We start from the raw sequence: 24192 nt of genomic DNA, 5'->3' as shown, positions 1-24192 counted from the left end.
TGTAGTAGATGGTTTTGGTTGCCTACTCAAGAATCATCATCTCCTCCCTCACTTCTTTGGTGGCGGAACCCCTAGTTGAGATTTTGTTCAAATACCTGGTGGTCATATACTTCGGGGGAGGTTGTTTTCTTCCTCCTCCCAATTTCTGGGTGTGGGGGTGGGCAGATAAATTTTTATTGGTTTCATCCAATTTTAGTTCCATTCCCCTTGCAGTGATTGATTTAAGAATGGCAATTTGGACAATAAGGTACACAGGGAAGAATTCAGTTGCATACAGTAGACTGATCCTGGATATGAAAATGAATTTTTGACAACTGGAGTTAAAGTACCTAAAAAAAATACTTTTGAGTATTAACTTCATTTTGCACGGGCTAGTGCAGGTTGCTGTATTGACAGACATATTTCAAGAAAACAGTTCCATGTAGAATAGAATTTTTTGAAAGTTTTTGTTTATATTCTAGTTAGTTAACATGCAGTGTTATATTAGTTTCAGATGTACAATATAGTGATTCAACACTTCCATACAATGCCCCGTGTTCATTACTAGTGCACTCCTTAATCCCCATCACCTATTTCACACATTCCCCCCACCCCACTTCCCTCTGGTAACCATCAGTTTGTTCTCTATAGGTAAGAGTCTGTTTCTTGGTTTGCCTCTCTCTCCCTCTCTCTCTCTCTCTCTTTTCCCCATTGTTCATTTGTTTTGTTTCTTAAATTCCACATATAAATGAAATCATGGTATTTGTCTTTCTCTGATGTATTTTGCTTAGCATAATGCTCTAGATCCATACATGTCATTGCAAATGACAAGATTTCAGTCTTTTTTATGGCTGAGTAATATTACTGTGTGTGTGTGTGTGTGTGTGTGTACCACATCTTCTTTATCTAACCATCAATCCATCGATGGACACTTAGGCTGTTTCCATAATTTGGCTATTGTAGATAACGCTGCTATAAACATCGGGGTGCATGTATCCCTTTGAATTAATATTTTTGTATTCTTTGGGTAAATACTTAGTAAGGCGATTGCTGGATCATAAGATTTTTAACTTTTCAAGGAACCTCCATACTGTTTTCCACAGTGGCCACACCAGTTTGTATTCCCACCAACAGTGCAAGAAAGTTCCTTTCTCTCCACATCCATGCTAACACCTGTTGTTTCTTGTGTTGTTGATTTTAGCCATTTTGATAGGTGTGAGGTGATACCTCATTATAATTTTGGTTTGCATTTACCTGATGATGAGTGATGTTGAGCATCCGTTCATTTGTCTACTGGTCATCTGTATGTCTTCTTTGGAAAAATGTCTCTTTATGTCTTCTGCCCACTTTTTAATTGGATTATTTGGGTTTTTTGAGTATTGAGTTTTATAAGTTCTTTATATATTTTGGCTATTAACCCTTTATCAGATATGTCATTTGCACATATCTTCTCCTATTCCTTAAGTTGCCTTTTAGTATAGAATTTAAATTTTTTTATTAAAATTCTCTGAGTTCAAATATAGAAAAATTAAATTTTTGTTATGTCAACATAAAATTATAAACTCCTTTTTTGGGAAGAACTGTTGTTTATTCCATTTTATATTTTTTCCTTACAAAATGTATTTTTCAAAAAGGCAACCCTATGCCAATAACCACAGAAGTTTTTGAAATTTTACTGGTCCATGTAAACCTGAAAGTTGGTAATGGAAATCCTGGTCTGTACTCAGTAAATTCCATTCTTACCATCTCACTTCCTTACTCCTTGCAGCCTAGCTTTGGGCCCAACTTCTTGGCTGAATTGGTTTCTAGAAGGTTAATATTGATTTTATGGTCCTAGTACCCCCTTTTTTAAACGAAATCTCTTCTTTGCCTTTTCTGTAATGTTTAATTCTGTTGCTCATTTCATCTCTGAAACTCTCTTTCCTAGTATTTACTAAGAATGCTTTTCTGTTCTACCTCAGTGACCATTTTTCAGTCTCTTTTAATGCCTTTATTTTGTTCCTTTCCATTTTGGGGGGTAACGCCTGTAAAACACTGAATGTTTACAATGCCTAAAAATAGTATGCATGAGAATGAATTAGCCACAAATAGAAGCTGCAAGTTGCTAAGTAGAGACTATTTGGTAGAGACTGTCTTTTGATATAAAGCCAGGCTTATAATTAGTATTGAACTGTTTTCCTAACTGATAACAAGTACACACACATATTTAATGCATTACATTCATTTGTGTACCATTATTAAACCATTTCTTTATGGATATTTTCATTCCAGTTGTGTGTTTATGCTTTAAAAAAATACCATATGGGCATTCTTGTGCCTATATTTTGTCATACTTAATGAGTATATCCATATTATAAATTCCTAGTGGTAGAATTGTTGAATTATGGTGTATGTGCATTTAAAAGTTTGGTAGACATTGCCAAATAGCCTTTCAGAAAGCTTGTACCAGTTTGCACTTTTATTAACATTATGAGTGCTGCTTTTCCACCCTCTCCAACAATGAATATAATAAAACAATGTTTGCTAATCTAATAGGTGAAAAATAGTTTCTTTACATTTTGATTTAGTTTTGAAGCTGAGCATCTTTTATATCAGTAGTTTTCAACTGGGAGTGATTTTGCCTACCAGGGGAGATTTGGCAATGTCTGGAGACGTTTTTGGTTTTACAACTGGGAGAGGGTCTGGGGAGAGTATTTTGCTGGCATACTGCTAAACATCCTGCAATGCACATGACCAAGTATTATCCCCAAATATCAGTAGTGCCAGAGTTGAGAAACTCTATATATTATTCTATATCATCTCCCTTGTTGGTTTTATTATCTGTAAATCTTGAGTTATTTTATTGGTTACTTTAGGGTTTATAGTATACAGCTTTAACTTATCACAGTTTACCTTCAAGAGATATTTTACTATTTCATGTATAATATAAAAGCCTTTTAACCGTATATTTCCATTTTTCTCTTCCTGGTCTTTGTGCTATTATTGTAATACATTTTACTTCTGCATATGTTGTAGACCCCATAATACATTTGTTATTATTATTATTATTTTACTTTAAACAGTTGATTATCTTTAAATTTTTTTAAACATTAATATAATTTATTATTAGATTGCATGTATTTCAAATGAACAATTTGATACATTTTGACATGTGTATATAATTGTGAAACCTCACCATACACCACAATAATGAATATATTCATCATCCCCAAAACTTTTCTCCTGCCCCTTTGTAATCCCTTCTCCCGCCCCAGGAAGCCACTGATCAGCTTTCTGTTACTGTAGGTAGATGTACATTTTTAGAATTTTAGGTAGATGGAATCATATATATTTTCTTCTTGTCTGACTTCCTTCATCCAACATAATTATTTTGAGATTTATCCATGTTGTATGTATCACTAGGAAAACATTCTTAATGACAGAGATTCCAGGTAATTGGACTGCAGTTATTAAAAAGTATGCTGAATTCTAAAGTCACTTGATGTGTTCTTTGTTTTAGGTCATGACTCTCCAGGGTATGATAATCACATGAGAGCACTCATTGCTGCAGATGTCATTTGACTCATCAGAAAAAAGCTGTTGAAAAGAAAATATCTATACAACCAGATCCATTTTGTTATTGAATGGCTTAATGGATTTCCTTTACTCTGATTCATACCAAAGCTGTCCTTGTCAACCAAAGCAAGAAAGGATCCTGCATGAGTCAATCACAGAATGCCATTTTTACATCACCAATAGGTGAAGAAAACCTCATGAATATCAATCACAGAGACTCAGAGAGTATCACTGGTAAGTCCAGTTTAATAAATATTGAAAAGCTATTCCTAGCATGTAAAATCTGCCATGATGAAATCCTGGCCTCACTTTCCAGCCTGATCTCCTGAAAGACCAACCGAATTAATCTTTCCTTTTCCTGGTCTCCTACTGAATTATCAAAATCTGCGTTGTGTGTTATATGTTGTCTATGTCGGATTCTTCTGTACCGTGTGAGCCCTGGTCAGCTGGACCTGCTTCATACTTACCTTCCCTTCTTCTCTTTCTATTTGTATCTTCCACAAGGACAGAGTTGCTTTTTTATATACCCTGCAAACACCTGACAACAGTTTGTGACACTTAAGAAGCTCTCAGGACATATAGGTTATTCAAACACAGCTATAGGCCCGTAAGCCCTTATCTGTAAGGCCAAGTCAAAAAAACTCTGAACACCCAAAGTTATTTCTAAACTTTGGTTCTAAAATTCATTGGTGCACAAAACCTGACCTTTGTAGCTATTTCTAGACTTATTTCACTTAGTGTGAATATTTGTTTGCTGACAATGTATTAATGTATTTAAATATGGGGTGCTGCTACAAAACCAGTTGGAGTTGTTATATATCATACAGTACACACATAGCGTTACTTTTCTAAAACTCCAAAAAATTCTGAAATCCATCCAAACCCAAAGTTTTTTCCATTTTTTATTCAGCTTTATTGTAACCTCTTTATTAAGATACAATAAAATGTGTCCATTTTAAGTGCACAGTTTGGTTTTCACAAATACATAATACATTCATGTAACTGCTAGTACAGTCAGGTTGTAGAACATTTTTATTGTGCCCCCAAAAGTTCCCGTGTACCCAGAGCCCCCCTCTCTCAACCACTGGCCCCTGGCAACCATTGATCCACTCTCTGTCAGCATAGATAAAATTTGCTTGTTCTAGAATTTCATATAAATTAATCTGTGTCTTTCATGTCTGGCTTTTTTGTACAGCAAAATGTTTTTGAGATTTATTCACATTATGGTATGTATCAGTAGTTCAGTCATTTTTATTGCTGAAGTGCCAACTACTCAACTCTGCTGTTGTAGCAGAAAAACAGCCATAGACAATATATAAAAGAACAAATGTGATTGTGGTCCAGTAAAACTTGATTTACAAAATCAGGCAGAGGCAGCAGGCTAGAGCCTGCTCTGCTGACCTCTATTCTACAGCACCAACACTTGGTAATGTCAGTATTTTTGATTGAAGCCATTCTAGTAGGTACGTCCTGGTATCTCTTTGTGGGTTTATTTTTCCCTGATGACTAATGATGTTGAGCATCTATTCATGTGCTTATTTGGCCATTTCAAGATCTTATTTTGAGTTGTCTATTCAAATCATTTGCTTATTGTAAAGTTTTTCTTACATTGAATTGTAAATGTCTTTATTATATATCCTAGATGTAAATCCTTTGTTAGATAAATGGGTTGCAGATATTTTCTCCCATATCTGCTTGCCTTTTCATCTTTGTTGTTGTTGTTTTTAAGTAATCTCCACACCCAGTGTAGAGCTCCAGCTCACAACCCTGAGTCCTATGCTCTACCGACTGAGCCAGCCAGGGGCTCCTGCCTTTTCATCTTCTTAATAATGCCTTTTGAAGAGCAAAAGTTTTACATTTTGGTGGAGTCTAGTTTTCAATTTTTTCTTTCATAATAGTTTAAAGTTTTCTGTGTTGTTTCTAAAAAATCTTCACATACTTCAAGATCACAAAGATATTCTCCTTTGTTCTCTTTTATTTATTTTTTTAATAAAGATTTTTTATTTATTTCTTGAAAGAGTGAGAGGGCACAGAGGGAGAAGGAGAAGCAGACCCCCTGCTGAGGAGGGAGCCCGACAGATGGAGGGGCTTGATCCCAGGACCCTGAGATTTTATTTATTTATTTGAGAGAGAGAGCATGAGCAGGGGGAGGGCAGAGGAAATGGAGAGAGAAATCTAAGCAAGCTCCCCGCTGAGCAGGGAGCCCCACACAGGGCTCGATCCCAGGACCCTGAGTACATGACCTGAGCTGAAGGCAGACGCTCAACCAACTGAGCCACCCAGGCACCCTCCTTTGTTTTCTTTAAAAGTTTTATAGTTTTTGTTTTAACATTTAGGTGAGTGGTCCATTTTATACTTAATTTTGCATATGGAATGAGGTTAGGGTCCAAATTTTTTTCCTCAGTTGAATGTTTAGTTGTTTGTACACCACTTATTGAAAACACTGTCTTTTACCCTATCTTGGTAATTTCATTGAAAAATCACTTGCATATGCATGTGTGGTTCTATTTCTGGATGCTTCACTGTGTTCCTTTAATCCTTAAGTCTGTCTTTACATAAATACCACATTGTCTTGATATCTGTAACTCTAGTAAATCTTGAAATCAGGTAGTATAAACTCTCTTTGTTCTTTTTTCTTTTTCCAAAAATTATTTTGGCCATTCAAGATCTTTCACATCTTTACATAAATTTTAGAGTCAGCTTGTCAATTTCCAATTGAATGGTAAATTACATAGACTCCAGAGAATTGACATCTTAAGACAATTTAGTCTTCCAGTCCATGAACACGATATATTTCTCCATTTATTTAGGTCTTATTTCATTTCTTTTAACAGTATTTTATAGTTTTTATTTTACAGGTGTTACACATTTTATTTAATTTAATCTTAAAAATTGTATTTATTTCTGCTACTGTAAATGACATTTTTTATTTCATTTCATTCTCCAGGTGTTTACTGCTGGTGTATAAAAATGAAATTGATTATATATTGACCTTGTATTCTGCAACTTTGCTTTACTTAGTTTTATTTTTTTATTTAAAAAAAATTTTTTTTTAGAGAGAGAGAGAACATGCCAATGGGGGCAGGGTTAGGGGAGGGGCAGAGGGAGAGAGAGAGAGAATCTTTTTTTTTTTTTTAAAGATTTTATTTATTTGAGAGCGAGAGAGAGAGAGAATGAGAACACGAGAGGGGGTAAGGTCAGAGGGAGAAGCAGACTCCCTGCTGAGCAGGGAGCCCGATGTGGGACTCGATCCCGGGACTCCAGGATCATGACCTGAGCCGAAGGCAGTCGCTTAACCAACTGAGCCACCCAGGCACCCGAGAGAGAGAATCTTAAGAAGTCTCCATGTTTAGCACAGAGCCCAGTGTGGGGCTCGATCTCATGACCCTGAGATCATGACCTGAGCCAAAATCAAGAGTCAGTTGCTTAACTGACTGAGCCACCTGGGTAGCCCAGCTTAGTTTTATTAACTTTCTTACAGATTCCTTAGAATTCCCTACGTAAACCATAATGTTGTGTACAAATGGGAGACAGTTTTGCATGTTCCTTTTCATTCTGGATGTGTTTTATTTCTTTTCCTTGCCTTCTTGAATAGTACAGGATCTCAGTATATTTTTTAATAAAAGTGATGAGAATAAACATCCTTGCCATATTTCCAATATTAGAGAAAAGTTACAGTCTCACCATTAATTTTCTTTAGAATGGCCTTTTCCAAATTGGAGAATTGTTTTTCTTCTCCCAGTTGGATAAGAGGTTTTTGTCATGAATGGGTGCTGAATTTTGTCAAATGCCTGTTCTCCATTACTGAGATGGTTTTTCTTTCTTAATCTGTTAAATGTGAATTCTGTTGATTTTTAATTTTTTCTATTTTTGAATTTTTAAGCCAACCTTGTGGGGAAAACCCACACTTGGTCTTGATATATTATCCTTCTGATAGATTGTGGATTTGATTTATTAATGTTTTGTGCGTATGTGTGTGTGTCCCATTCATGAAAACTATTGGTTTGTACTTTTTTTTTTTTGCAAGTCTGTTTGATCTTTGTATTGCAGTAATGCTGGCCTCATAAAATGAGTTGTAAAATATTCCTGCCTCTATTTTTCAAAAGAGTTGGTGTAGAATTAGTATGATAGCATTTTTCATCCTTTTACTTTTAACTTACCTGAATATTTAAAGAACATCTCCTATAGAGAGCTTATGGTTAGATTGTTGTTTTTTTTTAATTCAGTTTGACGATCTCTACTTTATAATTGGGGTGTTTAGACGATTTGCATTTAATATAATTATCAGTTTGGTTGAGTCAGTAGACCCTGTACTATCATTTGTTTTCTCTTTGTTCCACTTAGTGGTTCTTTGTTTTTCCCCCATTCCTTCAATCTTTTGAACTGAGTTTGGATTTTTGTTTTGTTTTGTTTTGTTTAGGATTCCATTTTAATTCCACTATTGACTTTATAGGTATACCTCTCATTTTTCTAGTTGGTTGCTGTGTTTGCAATATGCATTTTTAACTTATTGCAGTACACCCTCAAATAACATTATACTATTTCATAAAGTGACATCCTTACAACGGTATTCTTCTGTTTCCCTCATCATCCTATGTATTATTGTTGCTGTGTCTTTTACATCTACATGTTATATACATAATTAATTGTTATTTTTACTTTAAACAATCAATTATAAATTAAATGAGAATAAAAGTTTTATATAGTTACATACAGATTTGCCAGTTTTGTCAGTTTTTACTTCTTTTTGTAGATTGAACTTTGCATTTTGTATCTTTTTTCCGGAAGTTTAACATTTCTTGTAATATAGGTCAGCTGGCAATGAATAGTTGCACTTTTATGCTTGTCTGAAGAAAGTCTTTGTTACACCTTTTATGAAAGGTGTTTTCACTGGTACAGAATTCTGAGTTGACTATGCACTTCAGTGGCATCTCTTGTCATTTACTTTGCCTTGCTTCTGATGAGATTATTCTTGTCTTTGTTCCCTCAAATGTAATGTGTCCTTTTTTCTCTCTCTCTGCTTTTAAGATTTTCTCTTTGGATTTTCTTTGTGTTATTCTGCTTAGAGTTGAGCTTCTTTGAACTACGGATTTATAGTTTTAATTAAATTTGCAAGATTTCAGCCATTATTTCTTCAAATATTCTTTCTGCTCTGCCTTTCTCCTCTTCTGTGACTCCAATTGCATGTATGTTAGACGGTTTGATACTATGACAGGAATCACTGATGATCTGTTCATTTTTTCCCCAGTTTTTTTTTTTCTTTATGCTTCATTTTAGGTAGTTTCCATTACTATGCCTTCAAGTCTATTACTGTTTTTTTTCTTCTGGAATATGTCTAATCTGTTAATGTTATCCAGTGAGTTTTTCAATTTAGATATTATACTTTAGTTCTACTTGGGTTTTATAAAGATTGGTATAGCTTCTGTTTCTCTTTTCATCAAGTTTATATTTTCCTTTTAAATCTTTGAGTGTATTCATAATAGCTGTTTTTAAATTGTTTACGAATTTTATCACCTTTGTCATTACTGGGCCTGTTTCTATTGACTCATTTTTCAACTGGTAATGGATTACAATTTGCTTATTCTTTGCATATCTAATAATCTTTTATCAAATGCTATTTTGAATGTTACATTGTTAGATGTTTAGATTTTGTTGTCTTCCTTGGAAGACTGTTAAAATTTGTTCTGATGGGTCCTTAAGTTACTTTCTAATAAGGTCCATCCTTTTGAGGCTTGTTTTTAATTTTTGTTTGGTGAGCCTCTAGATCACACTTTAGATCATACTGTAGTATGCTTTATTCTAGCATTAATTTAATCCTACTAAGAGTAAGCATGGGCTTTCTAAGATCTTTACTGATTATCCCAACTGTTCGTAAGGTTTTTCTCCAATGGCTAGATGAGATTCAGACCTCTTTTAGCCTGTGTAGGAGAGTGACATAATGTGGATATGAAGATATGGAGGAAAATTTGAGTGTAAGAGGGCAGACCAGTTTTGAGGCTCTTTAAGAGAAACAAAAGGAGTCCTTGAATCTAAATGGCCACAACATGGCTAAAAAAAAGTGGGCATATGGAGGGGACATTTGGAAGATAAAATGTTAGCAAGAGGGTTGTTAAGACTGGATAATCAGGAAGGTAGTAAATAGTACATTATCAGAAATACAGAAGGAGGGATTCCTGGGTGGCTCAGTCGTTAAGCGTCTGCCTTAAGCGTCCCTCCTGGGCAGGAGGCCTGCTTCTCCCTCTCCCTCTCCCACTCCCCCTACTTGTGTTCCCTCTACTGCTGTCTCTCTCTGTCAAATAAATACATAAAATCTTTAAAAAAAAAAAAAAGAAAGAAAGAAATACAGAAGCAAATAGAGGGAGCGAGTCAGGATATTTAATCTACTAAACCTTGATTGTATACGCATTTTTAAAAGTACCTTTTGGAAGTAGGGAATTGGTAACCTTGAATTTTCACAGAATTTCATTAATGCGTATTAAAAGACAATTTCTAATTTAGATGGTTAGCGATTTTGTTAAATATGTTGTGGGGTGAAGAGGTGACAGAGAAGGAATTGCAGTAAAGATTTTAAAATGTCATTTACACTAAAGATTTGCTAAGCAATTAAAATGAAAGAGCTGTCCTCTAAAATAAAAGACAGTTTATAGGGAATAAAAGCTCTTTTAATGAATGTTAAATTTTGTTCTTCAGTTCCTGAATTGCCCACAAGCCTGTTTATAGCTCGGCATGTGTTTATAGTCAACTTCTTTTCTTTCAGGTATTAAACTGACAATCTGTATGTGATATATTTATGGCAGGACAAATTTGGATGATCACATGGAATTTGTAGTAATAAAATTTGGTTGTATTTTTAGGGCTTTTAAAAAGACCTGCTAAGGGTTGAGAGCTTCTTTAGAACTGTATTTAAAATTTTTAATGTACCTTATCTCTGTGATTATGTAACTCATCTTTGTGATTATGAAGTCACTGCTTGTCCTAGGTAAAGAGGGGTATGTGATCTTGTCAGTTTACTCGTGTTTGATTTATTAAAATGTCATTGTTAAGGTCAAGTAGTAGAAATTTACTCTTTTAAAATACGCTTTCTTAAAATGAACTTTGTTGTTCTTTGCCAGGGTAAGGATATGTTTCTTTATACCACCCACAAAGGAAATACCAGATCTCTTTATAAAGTGTGAGGGTTGATATGACATCCTGTATTTTCTCTATTTTAAGCATGTTAAAAGGGATAAATTTACTTTTTCTGTAAACTGCTAAATTTGGGAAGTGTTAAATGGGGGGCAGTATTTGAAACAGGAAGCCAAGAGCAAACACATAAAGGCAGAGAAGCCAAGTGTGTTCAGGGATGTATGCAGAAGGTAGCTCGAGGTGTGTAGGTGAGAGTATGATGTGAAAGGTATTCAGGACTTCGTATGTACCACATCTTTCAAAATAAAAATGATAAAGTACTTATTCCAGTACTCGTGCTGGAACACGGTGCTGAAATGTTAACATTACTAGTTAACATTTCACCAATAAATGTTAATTTTTTGATATCTAGCTACTGTAAGAATATACTGAAATGTAATTTTTCCAAATTTTGAAGAATCCTCCCACAGCGTTCAAATTTTGTTATTAAAGAACGTATCATTTTATTCCTTTTGAACTAGCTATTTTCTGCTCATTGTTTTGTGTTGCCTTTTTCCCCCAAGCATATATGTTATTTGAGATCAGCTCTCTTTTAAGCAACACTGAAGAGACTGACTGATAAGGAGGAAATAAGAAATTTGTTCAAATTCATTTTAGTTTTTAAAAACATAGTTATATTCACCAAGCAATATATTTTTAAATAGGGTATAATTAAAATTCATGGTATTATTTTTACATAGAAGTTTTCATATTAAAGAAACCTAGAGAAAGACCAATTATAGTACCAACATATATTAATAAAAATCACTGGAGAAATTATCCTGGCTAGTGTTTCTTTGGTTATCCTACTTTGCAAACTAATTTCACTGATGTTTTCTCTGTAGCCTAGTAAATTGGAATATATTGGCTTCATTTACATGGAATCTCCTTTTTAGATGTCTGCTCCAATGAGGATCTCCCTGAAGTTGAGCTGGTGAGTCTGCTGGAAGAACAGCTACCCCAGTATAAGCTAAGAGTAGACTCTCTCTTTCTATATGAAAATCAAGACTGGACGCAGTCCCCACACCAGCAGCAGCATGCGTCTGATGCCCTCTCTCCAGTCCTTGCTGAAGAGACTTTCCATTATATGAGTGAGTATTTTTTTTACCCTTTTAGAGTTTGTCCATTGAAATAAAGATCATAAGTATCTTGGTGTTGACTTTTAAAACATTTGGCATCCCTAGGCATTGTTAATTGTGTACCTACTTAAACTGATTTCACAACAGAAAGAGATGATTCTGTGTTATGTCTGAATGCAGCGAGTTTGTCATTCTTATGACTCTGAGTGTCTGGGGTTACAAGCAATACTCAGATGTTTCCATTTCTCCTTTCTTTTATTTGATACTTTCCTCAAACTGAGTAGAGAAAGGAACTTAAAAAAAAGTAGTTGAAATTTTAATTTAAAATTTTAATATCCTTTATATCTCAAAACATTTATTATCCCAGTAGTTTGATATCCTGAGCCATCAGCTATCTTACTTTATACTTTCTGTTAAACACTGTCACAGGAACGAGGTCAGTCATTAAGAAGCATGGTTTTGGGATACATAAGTAGTTTTAATAATTAAACTATGGAGACCTTTTCGCTTTTGACCTCATTCCAAACATCTGCTTCAGGCTGAGCTGACTTTTTTTTATTCATTCACTACAAAAATGTTGTGTGCATAGTAGCTATTAGGATATAAAAAGTCTGTAAGTTCAACATTGATATGTTTGTAAAATTCTTCTCATTTGAGTTAGATATGACATTGCATCAGTTCCTAGACATTTTCCCAGTGAGCACTTCGGTGTCTTTAGTGATTGTTGTGAAATACTAATTTTCATAGTAATCATTAACTTCTAATGGTAGTTTTCCTAGAACTAGGTTACTTACTGCTCAGGAAGAAAAAATTGTAAACGTTGTTTAAACTTGAATTAGAATATCAAGGGACTTAAATAAAACTATTTCTTCCTCAATAATTCTTGTAAGTAGCTGAATATTAAATTAAAGCTCTTAAGGTTTTCTTAACTTCCAAGTTTGAGAAGTTGCTTGCAAAAAAAAAAAAGAAGTTGCTTGCTTGAGATTTTCTGAGAAGTGCTTGTTTTTTTATTTCCATCTGTCTTTGTCCCATGCATTTTTAGATTTGTGAGAAGAAACTTCACATTGAAATTTCATCAGGATAAGTTTAGTTTCTGTCATTATTTTGATAAAGTAGCACAGAAAGTGCCCCTTAGTTTACTTCTTCTTTGTCATATATGCCACTAGAGGATGGAACTGTAGCTAGAAATCTGTCTTAGATCATAATTTCATGGAGTTACTTTTAGGAAGAATTCAAATAAAAATAAACTTCTTTGGAAAATAAATGATAATCAAATTCTAAAATACTTGGTTTTCGGGACCCCATACAAAGTAAATCATAATGTTCAAGAGAGCAACTTAAAACTTAAGATTAATAGGATGTTACAGATCCATACTTCCAGGGTCCAGAAAACTATCCTAGTCCTTTAGTCTAAAGGTACTATTTTCATTTCAACAATTTGAAAATTGAACTATATATGATATACTTAAGATCATGAAGCAGATAAACTAGGATTATCATTGGTCCACTAATACTTTATCTCTGTATTATACCTCAATTTCACTGTTATTTTAAAGATATCAATTCTTTGGGTTAACAGTTCACTCAAATATAAATAAACTTCGTTTTGAATTTGCATCTTATGAGTGTAAAAGATAAGTGATTTACTTTATTTAGCAAATTGATCAATGTTTTAAAAAGCCAAGATACAAAACATTCTCTGAGCTTTTCCAACAGTTATCTGTCCCTTTGAGATGTCAAGATCTGTGGTTGTGAATAATTATTATGTACCCTCACAGGCCATCCTAGGGTTTAGCTCCCTGGTACAACTTCAGCCTCTTATCCCTACTTCCCTCACATACCAATAGATACTCCTGCTCCTTAAAATGAATTTTAACAACTAATGAAAAGAGGTGGTGCAGGCAGAGGCACTTTCTCTCTTTTGTAACACAAAGAAGTTGGAAGAGTTGTGAGAAGAAAAATAAATTTGGAAGGAAGCATGGGCAGAGTTTTGGGTTGGGAGCCTACCTCAAGTGGATGAAAGGAGACTGGATGTTCTCAGAAGGCCCCACCAAACCAGAAAGAGATTGTTTACTTTTAAAATAGAACACTTGAGAGCAATGGGTGGGTCCCAAAAAATAATTCCATCCTAGTCCCTGCCATATATAAAATTTAAGATACTCAATCTTAAATCAAATCTAAATCTAAAAATCAAAGAATATTTTGCATGCAGAACAAGTCATTTCGGGATTTCCTTAATTTTACTAAGAGAGAGACCCAGAGTGAGCTGTGGGTGGGCAGTGCAGTCATAGCACATCATAACAGAAAGTACCATTTGTTCGTGGAAAGGCTAAAAATAGAAAGAAACCTCATCTGCCTTTCAGGGTATTTTTTATTTGGGCATAAGGGATCACCTTGCATAAGAATGCATAAGAAAAAAGGGTTAGGGGGAAATGATTAGTCTTCTAAGTTTTAGTTGGGAGCTCAACATCACTTGGGAACTTGTTAGAAATGCAAATTCTTGGGCCCCTACCCCAGATCTACAGAATCAGAAATTCTGGAAGTGGAGCATAGCAGTTTGTGTTTTAATAAGTCCTCCTGAGTGTACTGATGCACACTAAGATCTGAGAACCACCAGTACAAAGCATTGTCAACCAAAGCTATATGGCCATTTCATAGTGATGTTCATTGGAGAGTTTAAGGAATTAGGGAGGGTGTACAATTTTGTAAAGAAATACAGTTGTAGAAATAATTACCTCTTTTTTTTTTTTAAGATTTTATTTATTTATTTGAGAGAGAGAGAATGAGAGACAGAGAGCATGAGGGGGGGAGGGTCAGAGGGAGAAGCAGACTCCCCGCTGAGCAGGGAGTCCGATGCGGGACTCGATCCCGGGACTCCAGGATCATGACCTGAGCCGAAGGCAGTCGCTTAACCAGCTGAGCCACCCAGGTGCCCCAGAAATAATTACTTCTGCTTAGACTTTTCCTCAAGGTCTGCCCTCCAAAATTATTAATCTATACTGGCAGGAAAAGAAATATAACTGATAATGTTCAGGAAGCAGTAACCGTAAGTCAGATCATGGAGGTTAGCATATTTATATTTCCTCTCAACCAATTCCACAAAATAATTAAGTCATATGCCCCAAGACACCTATTGAGTATTATCTGTGGGAGAATTGAGAAAATTGTCTCACTCAAATCATTATATGTAGGGCTTAATTCTCCCCTGGAACCCGGTTGAGAAAGGCTGTCCTAGATGGTATATATCATCAAACACCTTCTTTTTGTTCTCAGTGCTTTTGAAGGCAGTTTTTTGTATTGCAGAAACGTTCTCCATATTCTAGCAGCAAGAGCAGCGGTCACTTCTTTGGGATTAAAACCGGAAGACCTGTCTGTAGTTGCCAGGAGCTCTTGCAGCTTTGACTATGCCACATGGGTGGTTTGTCTTTCATTTCTGTTTTTTGTTGCTTGTTTTTGATTTTTTGCTACGAGAGGGTTGGAGAGATTAGAAGTCTTATTAAATTTCAGTAATTGTGGTAAAAACTCTAGATCTCACTGATATGAGGAATTCTCAATCTCAGGAAACAAACTGAGGGTTGCTAGAGTGGTGGGGGGTGGGAGGGATGGGGTGGCTGGGTGATAGACATTGGGGAGGGTATGTGCTATGGTGAGCGCTGTGAATTGTGTAGGACTGTTGAATCACAGACCTGTACCTCTGAGACAAATAATACATTATATGTTAAAAAAAAGAAGAAGATAGTAGGAAGGGAAAAATGAAGGGGGGAATCGGAGGGGGAGACGAACCATGAGAGACTATGGACTCTGAGAAACAAACTGAGGGTTCTAGAGGGGAGGGGGGGGGGGGATGGGTTAGCCGGGGGATGGGTATTAAAGAGGGCGCGTATTGAATGGAGCACTGGGTGTTATATGCAAACAATGAATCATGGAATACTACATCAAAAACTAATGATGTAATGTATGGTGATTAACATAACATAATAAAATAAATTTTTTAAAAAATGAGAGAACTATCAAGCACCATCTCATATAAATTACAGAGATGTCAAAATGGGTTAACATTGGCCCTTCCCATCCTCAAAAAATGTGAGGTTGAGTGGTCGATGTGAAATTATGCAGAATTAGAACTTAAAGTAAGAATTGGTAAAGTACTTAAGTATATCCCTCCCCCCATATTTTTTCAGGAACATAAGATTCTCCAAATCTTACACCAAAAATGTTGAACATTAATTAACAACCTTTGAAAACCAACTTGCAAAATTGTTCTGTAAAAATGTTTAAGCATTTGAAAATTCATTTTTGCTCTCTGAACGAGAGCTGCTGTTTTTTGATTGCAAAGACATTTATTCTTCCTGGAAAATTAGTAAAAGATTAAAAAGAAAACAAGAGATCAGCCTAATCCCTACCTAGAGATAACCACTATGACATTTTAATGTGTATCCTTCCAGCCTCTCTTCTGTATCCATATGTAGAAGATATGCTCACAATTTTAAAACAAAATTGGGATCTGTGGGGTTTTTTTGGTTTTTTTGTTTTTTAAAGATTTTATTTATTTTTTAGAGAGCGAGAGAGAAACAGCATGAGAGGGGCAAGGGTCAGAGGGAGAAGCAGGCTCCCCGCTGAGCCGGGAGCCCGATGTGGGACTCGATCCCAGGACCCTGGGATCATGACCCGAGCTGAAGGCAGACGCTTAACCATCTGAGCCATCCAGGCGCCCTGGGATCTGTGTTTTGATAACCTGCATTCACAGATGGATACTGGTTATTTCATCAGATGAAGGCCTTCTGATCTTGGTGGCACTATGACAGGAACAGCAGCATGGTGCAAAGAGCCCATTACTGAGAATGAGCGGACCCAAGGTTTTTTTATGACCTTGTGAGATGGAAGTTGTTATCACCTCATTATTATCCTATTATTAGTTTCTCCTCCCTAAAACATGTTTTATTCTAAACATCTCTTTTCTGTCTTACTGTGTCCTTTATTTTCTCTTCCCCTTTCTTCATGCGTGACTTGTAGCTAAGCTCTTTATTATAGCCTTAACTTACTGGTTTTACTTCAAAATAAATTTACCACTTCACCTTCAACTCTGGTCAATCATGTAATATAAACTATATCATATATTGTTTCAGTTAGTTTTATAAAAACTGTTTTTAACGGAGTCTCTAGGATTCCTGGTTCTTGCTTCAAGTGTTACTTCTGAATTGGCAGTTTTCATTGCTAGCTCCATGTCCAAACACCTGGGCATCTTTTACTTACTGCGTGTGCCCTGGGGCTTCTTCAAATCAATTAAACTAGACTCTAGAGATGAGACCCACCACCCTAGGTTGCATTTAGGTTTGTAACCATTGGCTGGTTTCCTGTAATTAATTTAGAACATGGATATGATTTGATTTTTTGTCTCATTATTGAGGCCAGAAATAGTGGAGACCTCACACTGGAAGTAAATTATGAAGATTCCTTTGGCCCAAAAGCCTGTTTCTCTTATCCCTGTGGTTAAATTATGGAGCCAGTTTTTCTACTTACAAATATAGATCCTTTGGGGGTAAAATTGTTTCTATCCAGATCTTTTTAGTTTTCTATCTCCTATTACTATTAATCCAGCACTTTGTTTTACTTTTAGCTAGGAATAAGATGTCATTAATAATTAAGTTCTAGGTAATTCCCAGATTCATTTTAAGCAGTTTTACCAGAAAGGAAAATAAAAAGCTCAAATAAAAGTAAAACATGTCCTGGGGTGCCTGGGTGACTCAGTCGGTTAAGCATCTGCCTTTGGCTTGGGTCATGACCCCAGGGTTCTGGAATCGAGCCCCGCATCAGGCTCCCTGCTCAGCTGGGAGCATGCTTCTCCCTCTCCCACTCCCCCTGCTTGTGCTCTCTCTCGCTCGCTCTCTAATAAATAAATAAAATCTTTAAAAAAAAATAAAGTAAACATGTCCCATGGTGTCTTTTGGGCAACCTCAAGGAGAAGATGGGACTAAGGAACTACAAGTGACTTAAATCATAGTATCTGCTGCCAACACAGTGCATTATTTACAGAGAATTTTAAATCAGTGCTATTTCATACATACCAGCTGTGTTTAAAGAGTAGTAACTATACACACTTGTATGACACTTAGCAGTAGATTAATACCACTCATTAAATGATCCTGTTTCATCCTCCTAATGACCCTGTGAGATGAGTGTTATCACCTACATATTGTAAAGAAGGAAGGTGAATTTCAGAAGTGTTAAGTTCACTCAGATAGCGTGAATTCAGCTTTTCTGCTTCTAAAGCCTCTTATTTTTCCACACTTCACAGCAAACTAATTATAAAATTAGTCTCAGTCAAACACAGATCTGTTTCATGTAATGCACTCCAAAGTCAAAAGATCCCTCTTTTAGGATGCATCATTAGCTTAAAAGGGTATTGCTTATTGTGACTGTGGAATCACTGGGGTCATACTTGTCTTTCTCTTTGGAGCTATATTATTCAATGCCCTGACAGTTCCTGAATTTAATGCAGAAATCTTGGACTTAAATTATGCAAATAATGGTGTAATATACAGTTTATCTTATAGCAGAGGCCTAGATATGGTAGAGATTTTCATAGAGTTTTTAATTATGCTTCGTAACAGAGTTACAGAAGGTCCTACAAGTCCTATTTCTTGTTTATTGGTATTAGCTCACATGATAGGTGATCACAGATATTGAAGATAATCACAACAGAATTCTAATTAAATATATTTCCCCTCACTAACTTGCCCCTCAGGAACTTTAATTGAGATTAGGGCATAAAACAATCGGTGATTTAATCCATTCTTCAAGCCCACAGTCTCTAGTGTGAGTGGACTAAAATTCTGATCTTACTGAGGGAGGAGGAGATAGTCAGGAAGTGGCTGCCTTATGATCATTTGATAACTTTCTTAATTCATTGTATGATGTACATTTTGTTTGTAATAATTGGTCCATTTCTCGGGTGTCTAATATATAAACATTTCTTTTCTTCTTTCACATTTATTTTTATTCTCCTGAATGGCATTTCGTAAAAGCCTGAGTTTGTTGTTGTTATCTTTCAACTCTTATGAATATTTAAAACTTTAAATACTATAAACAGTTGTTTTTAACTATCTTAGTTCTAGGCACAGACAGGGTGGAGCAGATGACCAAAACTTACAATGATATCGACATGGTTACACACCTCCTGGCAGAGGTAAGAATATATCTTTTCTTTCTCCAGGACTAAAACTTGACAGTCATTTAAAATCTATCAAGTTTGCAGATCAAATGAAAAACATTAATGTCTTTGTTCTGGGTTATTTTGTATAAGGTTGTTATAAGTGGACCGGCATACCAACTGGCATTCCAAAATAGAATGGCTCCTGAAGTTTATTGTTAGGAAGTTGCAGAGGGTTTAATTTTTGTTGTTATTGTTATAATGGTGCTAGCTTCCCTATCCTAGAAAAGCTATGTTAAAAAAAGGAAAGTGTTGTTTTGTTTTGTTTAATAAATCCTTGCTGTTACCCTGGAGCAGACTTACCCATTCAAGAAGCAGCTCCATTGCAAATCAATACCAGCGGTTTGCAGCATCTTCCTTTCTTTACTTTCGGTTTGGACTATTATTTCAGCTCAGTTTGTCCATGACATTTTTAATATGTGCAGTGTATCTCTTCCAGTTGGCATTCTTAGAGGTGTCTCCTTATACGTCAACTTCAGTTGATGTTATAGAAACTGTCTTTCTCTTTGAAGTACCCTTCTCCCCTCTCCCCACAGCTCCCTAGAATGATGTTGTGTATGCCACTTAGCCTATATTGAAAATGAGGAGAGTGGGCCTTGAAAATTTGGAGATAATTCATCTACCTGTTTTCATATGTAAGGATAGAAGCTTAATTTTATTTACAGTGATTAATATAAGTGGAATCCATGCTTGTATATAAGGCAGCTAGATGTATATTGACAGTTTTCATCCTACAGAATACAATCCTCACCACCACCACATAGGTGGGATTCCTACATGCTTGCTAAGTATCACCATCTACGTAGGAGTAACTCTTGCTTTGCTTGGCTTTTCTATAGGCCTCCCTGCATCATTACCACTGACTTCTTTAGACTCCTTTATGCTTTAGCAGAACCTGTAGCCTCAAAACTTCTAGTCTTCTACCTCCTCTTTTATCTCACATTATCATTTTTGCAGCAATTGACAGTAGGGCTCTTGATTATGCTTTCCTTTAAGCCTCTGGCTCTGAATACATAGATAGAAACTTTGCCTTAATTGGAACTGTTTTCAACACACTTACTGTATCATTACCATGCATAATAGGCAAATGCATGCAACAAATATTTGTTGGGCTTTCACTGTGTGCCAGGCCCTGTCTTCGTTTTTTAAAGACCCTGTTGATTTTTTAATTCCCCCAAATCATAAGTTTAAAGGTTGGGTTGTTTGATTCAATTAATAGGGTGATCAAAAAATCTCACTTGAAAAGAAATACCCCCTTTATAACTATGGTGGCCATCCATTTGACCAACATATATTAAACACCACCGTGTGTCAGGCCCTGTGTTTATTTGTGATATCTGAATATTAAAATGAATCTTGATGCTTTCTAGGACATTGCTTTTGAATTTAGGGAAACTGAAGAATTTCTAAACTACCATTTAATTTTGTTTGTTCTCAAAAGATGTGTTTGGTATTTTAACAGAGAGATCGTGATCTGGAGCTAGCTGCTCGAATTGGACAAGCTCTCTTAAAACGGAACCATGTCTTGTCTGAGCAGAATGAAGCCCTGGAGGAGCAACTGGGACAAGCCTTTGATCAAGTAAGTCTTTGATCAAGTATTTGTAGCATGAAATAATTACTTCTTGGGCAATGAAGAAATTTTTCTGGGTGCCCCTGAAGTGTTAACAATAGGTAGGTAAATAACACCAGCACATGTTGACTTTGTTGGCAGCCATTGAACTAACCAGTAGAGAAATGAAATGTTATTGTACAGAGTGCTCATGGGACTCCACCTTAGTCGGTATAAAAGCCTATGTTCAGGATCTACCAAACATAAGGCACCCTGCTTAGATTCTAACGCTTTTTCTTCATCCCTTTATGTAGACTTTCTGTGTGATCTTATCTTAAATTTATTTTGAAAAAATAACCCTAAATTATAGATACCCAAATGAGGTATCTTTATTCAAAAACCCAAACAGAAGGAAAAGGTAAAGAAATTTATTTCATGCAATAAATATTTTTTTAGTGAGAACTGATTTATTATTAACTTGAATGGTTGCATTTAAAACTTCCTGTAATTTGTTATTATCTGGTTTCATTTATATTTTATAAATACATTATGTTTAATAACATTTGAACCTTTGCGTTGGAAATATTTATTTTCTAAAACCAAAGTTAGGAAGTCATGCAGAGTTATACTTAAAAGCTTAAAAGTATAAGCCTTTATTTAGGATGAGACTTTGAAGGAGGGGTCTATTCTGACACTTTGAAGGTTCTTCAGTTTTGTTTTGTTTTTAAGTGTGAATGTATCATTATCTTATGTTAAATTTTCTTCCTACATTCCTATTATATAGAATATAAGAATTGGCTTTTCACCTAGTACAGAAAAAGCTATATTGGTTGAGTTAACGCTCTAACATTATATCTTAGGAAGTATCTGAAGTTTGTTATTCTCTTTTTAAAACTTTAGTCAGTAAAATCTATCAACTGATTTTATGATTTTATTTTATGGTAAGAAACAATTGCTCCATGAATTAAAAGCAGTATTACATGGAAATAATGCAAAAGAAAGACCATCTTATAAATCAAGCCCTTTGATGTGCAGGTTAATCAACTGCAGCATGAGCTGTCCAAGAAAGATGAATTACTTCGAATTGTCTCTATTGCTTCTGAAGAGAGTGAAACTGACTCCAGTTGTTCTACACCTCTCCGGTTCAATGAGTCCTTTAGCTTATCTCAAGGTTTGCTGCAGTTGGACATGCTGCAAGAAAAACTCAAGGAACTGGAAGAGGAGAATATGGCTCTTCGATCCAAGGTACATTCCCACTTTCCCACTAATTCCCACTTTCCTTTACCTTAAAGGTCATAGATTCAGGTCCATGTAGCATTGAGGTAAAATAGGACATAAGTAAGGATTTGCTATTGACATTCCAATTAGGGGGTGACAGCCAAGGCATGTGTATTTGCCTTTCATTGTCACTTAGATCCCATTCATTGACAAGTAGATAATAGCAAGCTGATAGATGAAATAGAGAAAACCACAGCATGGAATATATATCTTAGGGAGTTTACACAAACAACTAAATAATTACAACTGTGATAAGAACTATGTTGGAAAATAACAGGGTTTCCTGAACTTGTATAATGGGGGGTGGGGGGCGGGGGATCAAAGTCCTACTTAAGTAAGTGACATTTTACCTGAGGCTAGGGATTAGCGAGGCAGAAAAGTATGTGGGAGGGGAGGCACCAAGGGGATGAGTAGGCTTGTGCAAAGGCCCAGAGAGGAATGAGGGGGAGATGTTTGTCATATCCTGTCCCATATCTTTATTTTAGATAAAGCTTTTTGGATTTTATTTTTCCTTTTCAACTGGTGAACTTTCACCTTCAAATGAGAATCAAAGGTTTTTTTGTTTGTTTTTTGTTTGTTTGTTTGTTTGTTTTTTAAAGATTTTATTTATTTATTTGAGAGAGAGAGAATGAGAGAGAGCACATGAGAGGGGGGAGGGTCAGAGGGAGAAGCAGACTCCCTGCCGAGCAGGGAGCCCGATGCGGGACTCGATCCCGGGACTCCAGGATCATGACGTGAGCCGAAGGCAGTCGCTTAACCAACTGAGCCACCCAGGCGCCCGAGAATCAAAGGTTTTTTAAGTTAATACTGTAAAGTCATTGGAAGATATTCCAATTCCTAGAAAAAAAAAAAAAATCAGTAAAACTAAACTTTTTTTTTTCTCAAAGGCTTGTCACATAAAGACAGAAACTATTACCTATGAAGAGAAGGAACAACAGCTTGTCAATGACTGTGTTAAAGAACTTCGTATGTATTAACACATTTTATTTTATAGTTCTTGGGCAATTCTTTGGTGGTCTATCACCAACTCAGAAATTAAATCAATGGTTTCAGTAGAGGCATCTCAAGAAACAATTTTATTTATTTATTTTAAAGATTTTATTTATTTATTTGACAGAGAGAGAGACAGCAAGATAGGAAACACAAGCAAGGGGAAAAGGCAGGCAGAGGGAGAAGCAGACTTCCCGCGGAGCAGGAAGCCCAATGTGGGGCTCGATCCGAGGACTCTGGGATCATGACCCAAGCCGAAGGCAGATGCCCAATGACTGAGCCACCCAGGCGCTCCACAAGAAACAATTTTAAGGGTGCCTGAGTGGCTCAGTCATTAAACGTCTGCCTTCGGCTCAGGTCATGATCCCAGAGTTCTGGGATCGAGTCCCGCATCGGGCTCCCTGCTCAGTGGGAAGCCTGCTTCTCCCTCTCCCACTGCCCCTGCTTGTGTTCCTGCTCTTGCTGTCTCTGTCTCTGTCAAATAAATAAATAAAATCTTTAAAAAAAAAAAAATTTTAAATAGTTACTGAAAATCTTGGAATATCACATTGAGCCCACAACTCTAGACAAAACATCATATGTACTTTTAATAAATATCTTTATTTCAAATTGCCATCATCATTAAAGAAAGACCTAGACTTCTTTCAGTTATAGCATGTTAGAGTGAAAGGAACTGAAGCTTTCGTTTTGTCAATAAGGAAATAGTCCTGTAGACAATATAGAGAATATGATTTGCCAAAGTTGGAAAACTGATAAGTGGCAGAGCCAGGGCTTAAATAATGGCATAAAACTTTACATTCAATGAGTATTTATTAAGTGCCAACTATGTGTCTATAACAGGACGTATTTTGGTATGATATTGTTAATTAAAAATATTTTTTAAAATAAATCAGCTAGAAAAAGGCTTTACTAGAGAAAGATACCTAATTTCTCTATAAATATATAACCTTTTATGTTGAAAGAGAAGATATGAAACATCATGCCAGTTCATCTGGGCTGTGGGCCTCAGAATGTGATAGCTTAGAATAACAATGTTAAGAGAACCAGAAAGAATGTCAATTGAATCTTCTCCATCAGAACTCCATCATGCACCTCTTATGCCTTAAAAAACAAAAGAGGAAATGACTTGCCCAAGAGCTTAGATCCCAGCCTCCTGCCTCCTTATTGCCATCCTTTGAAATATTATAGACCTTCTGTGAATTTTAAAATAGTTTTATATAACACTGAGAAATAGTTTTGCCACTTGTGTTTGATGTCAGAGTTTTTATATGCAAGATTTCCTTTCTCCGTGGAATTCTAAAGGTTCTATTTTATGTGCATGTAAGAATGCTAGGCTCTAGGGATTGCTTCTGAGGCCTTGCTCAGTTTGCTAGGGATCCTGGAAAGTC

At 35.8% G+C, this 24192-nt stretch overlaps 1 protein-coding gene across 2 annotated transcripts in view; it reads left to right on the top strand.

The window, feature by feature from the left end:
• Nucleotides 1–24192, top strand: part of TRAK2 (trafficking kinesin protein 2) — a 67064-nt gene that overhangs the window by 23557 nt on the left and 19315 nt on the right. For both annotated transcript variants that reach the window (XM_045868215.3, XM_045868214.3), the window contains 6 exons: nt 3479–3768; nt 11595–11789; nt 18887–18963; nt 20450–20566; nt 21572–21781; nt 22702–22780. In XM_045868215.3, the coding sequence (XP_045724171.1) occupies nt 3678–3768; nt 11595–11789; nt 18887–18963; nt 20450–20566; nt 21572–21781; nt 22702–22780 (769 nt within the window). In that variant the 5' untranslated portion in view covers nt 3479–3677. The remainder of the gene's footprint in view (nt 1–3478; nt 3769–11594; nt 11790–18886; nt 18964–20449; nt 20567–21571; nt 21782–22701; nt 22781–24192) is intronic.

Source organism: Mirounga angustirostris, unplaced genomic scaffold (assembly GCF_029215605.1).
Source record: "Mirounga angustirostris isolate CCGP_5_RB_7025 unplaced genomic scaffold, mMirAng1.0.hap1 SCAF_3, whole genome shotgun sequence".
NCBI classification, from domain to species: domain Eukaryota; kingdom Metazoa; phylum Chordata; class Mammalia; order Carnivora; family Phocidae; genus Mirounga; species Mirounga angustirostris.
Note: the sequence above shows the minus strand (reverse complement) of the source record. Positions and strands in the feature narration are given on the sequence as shown.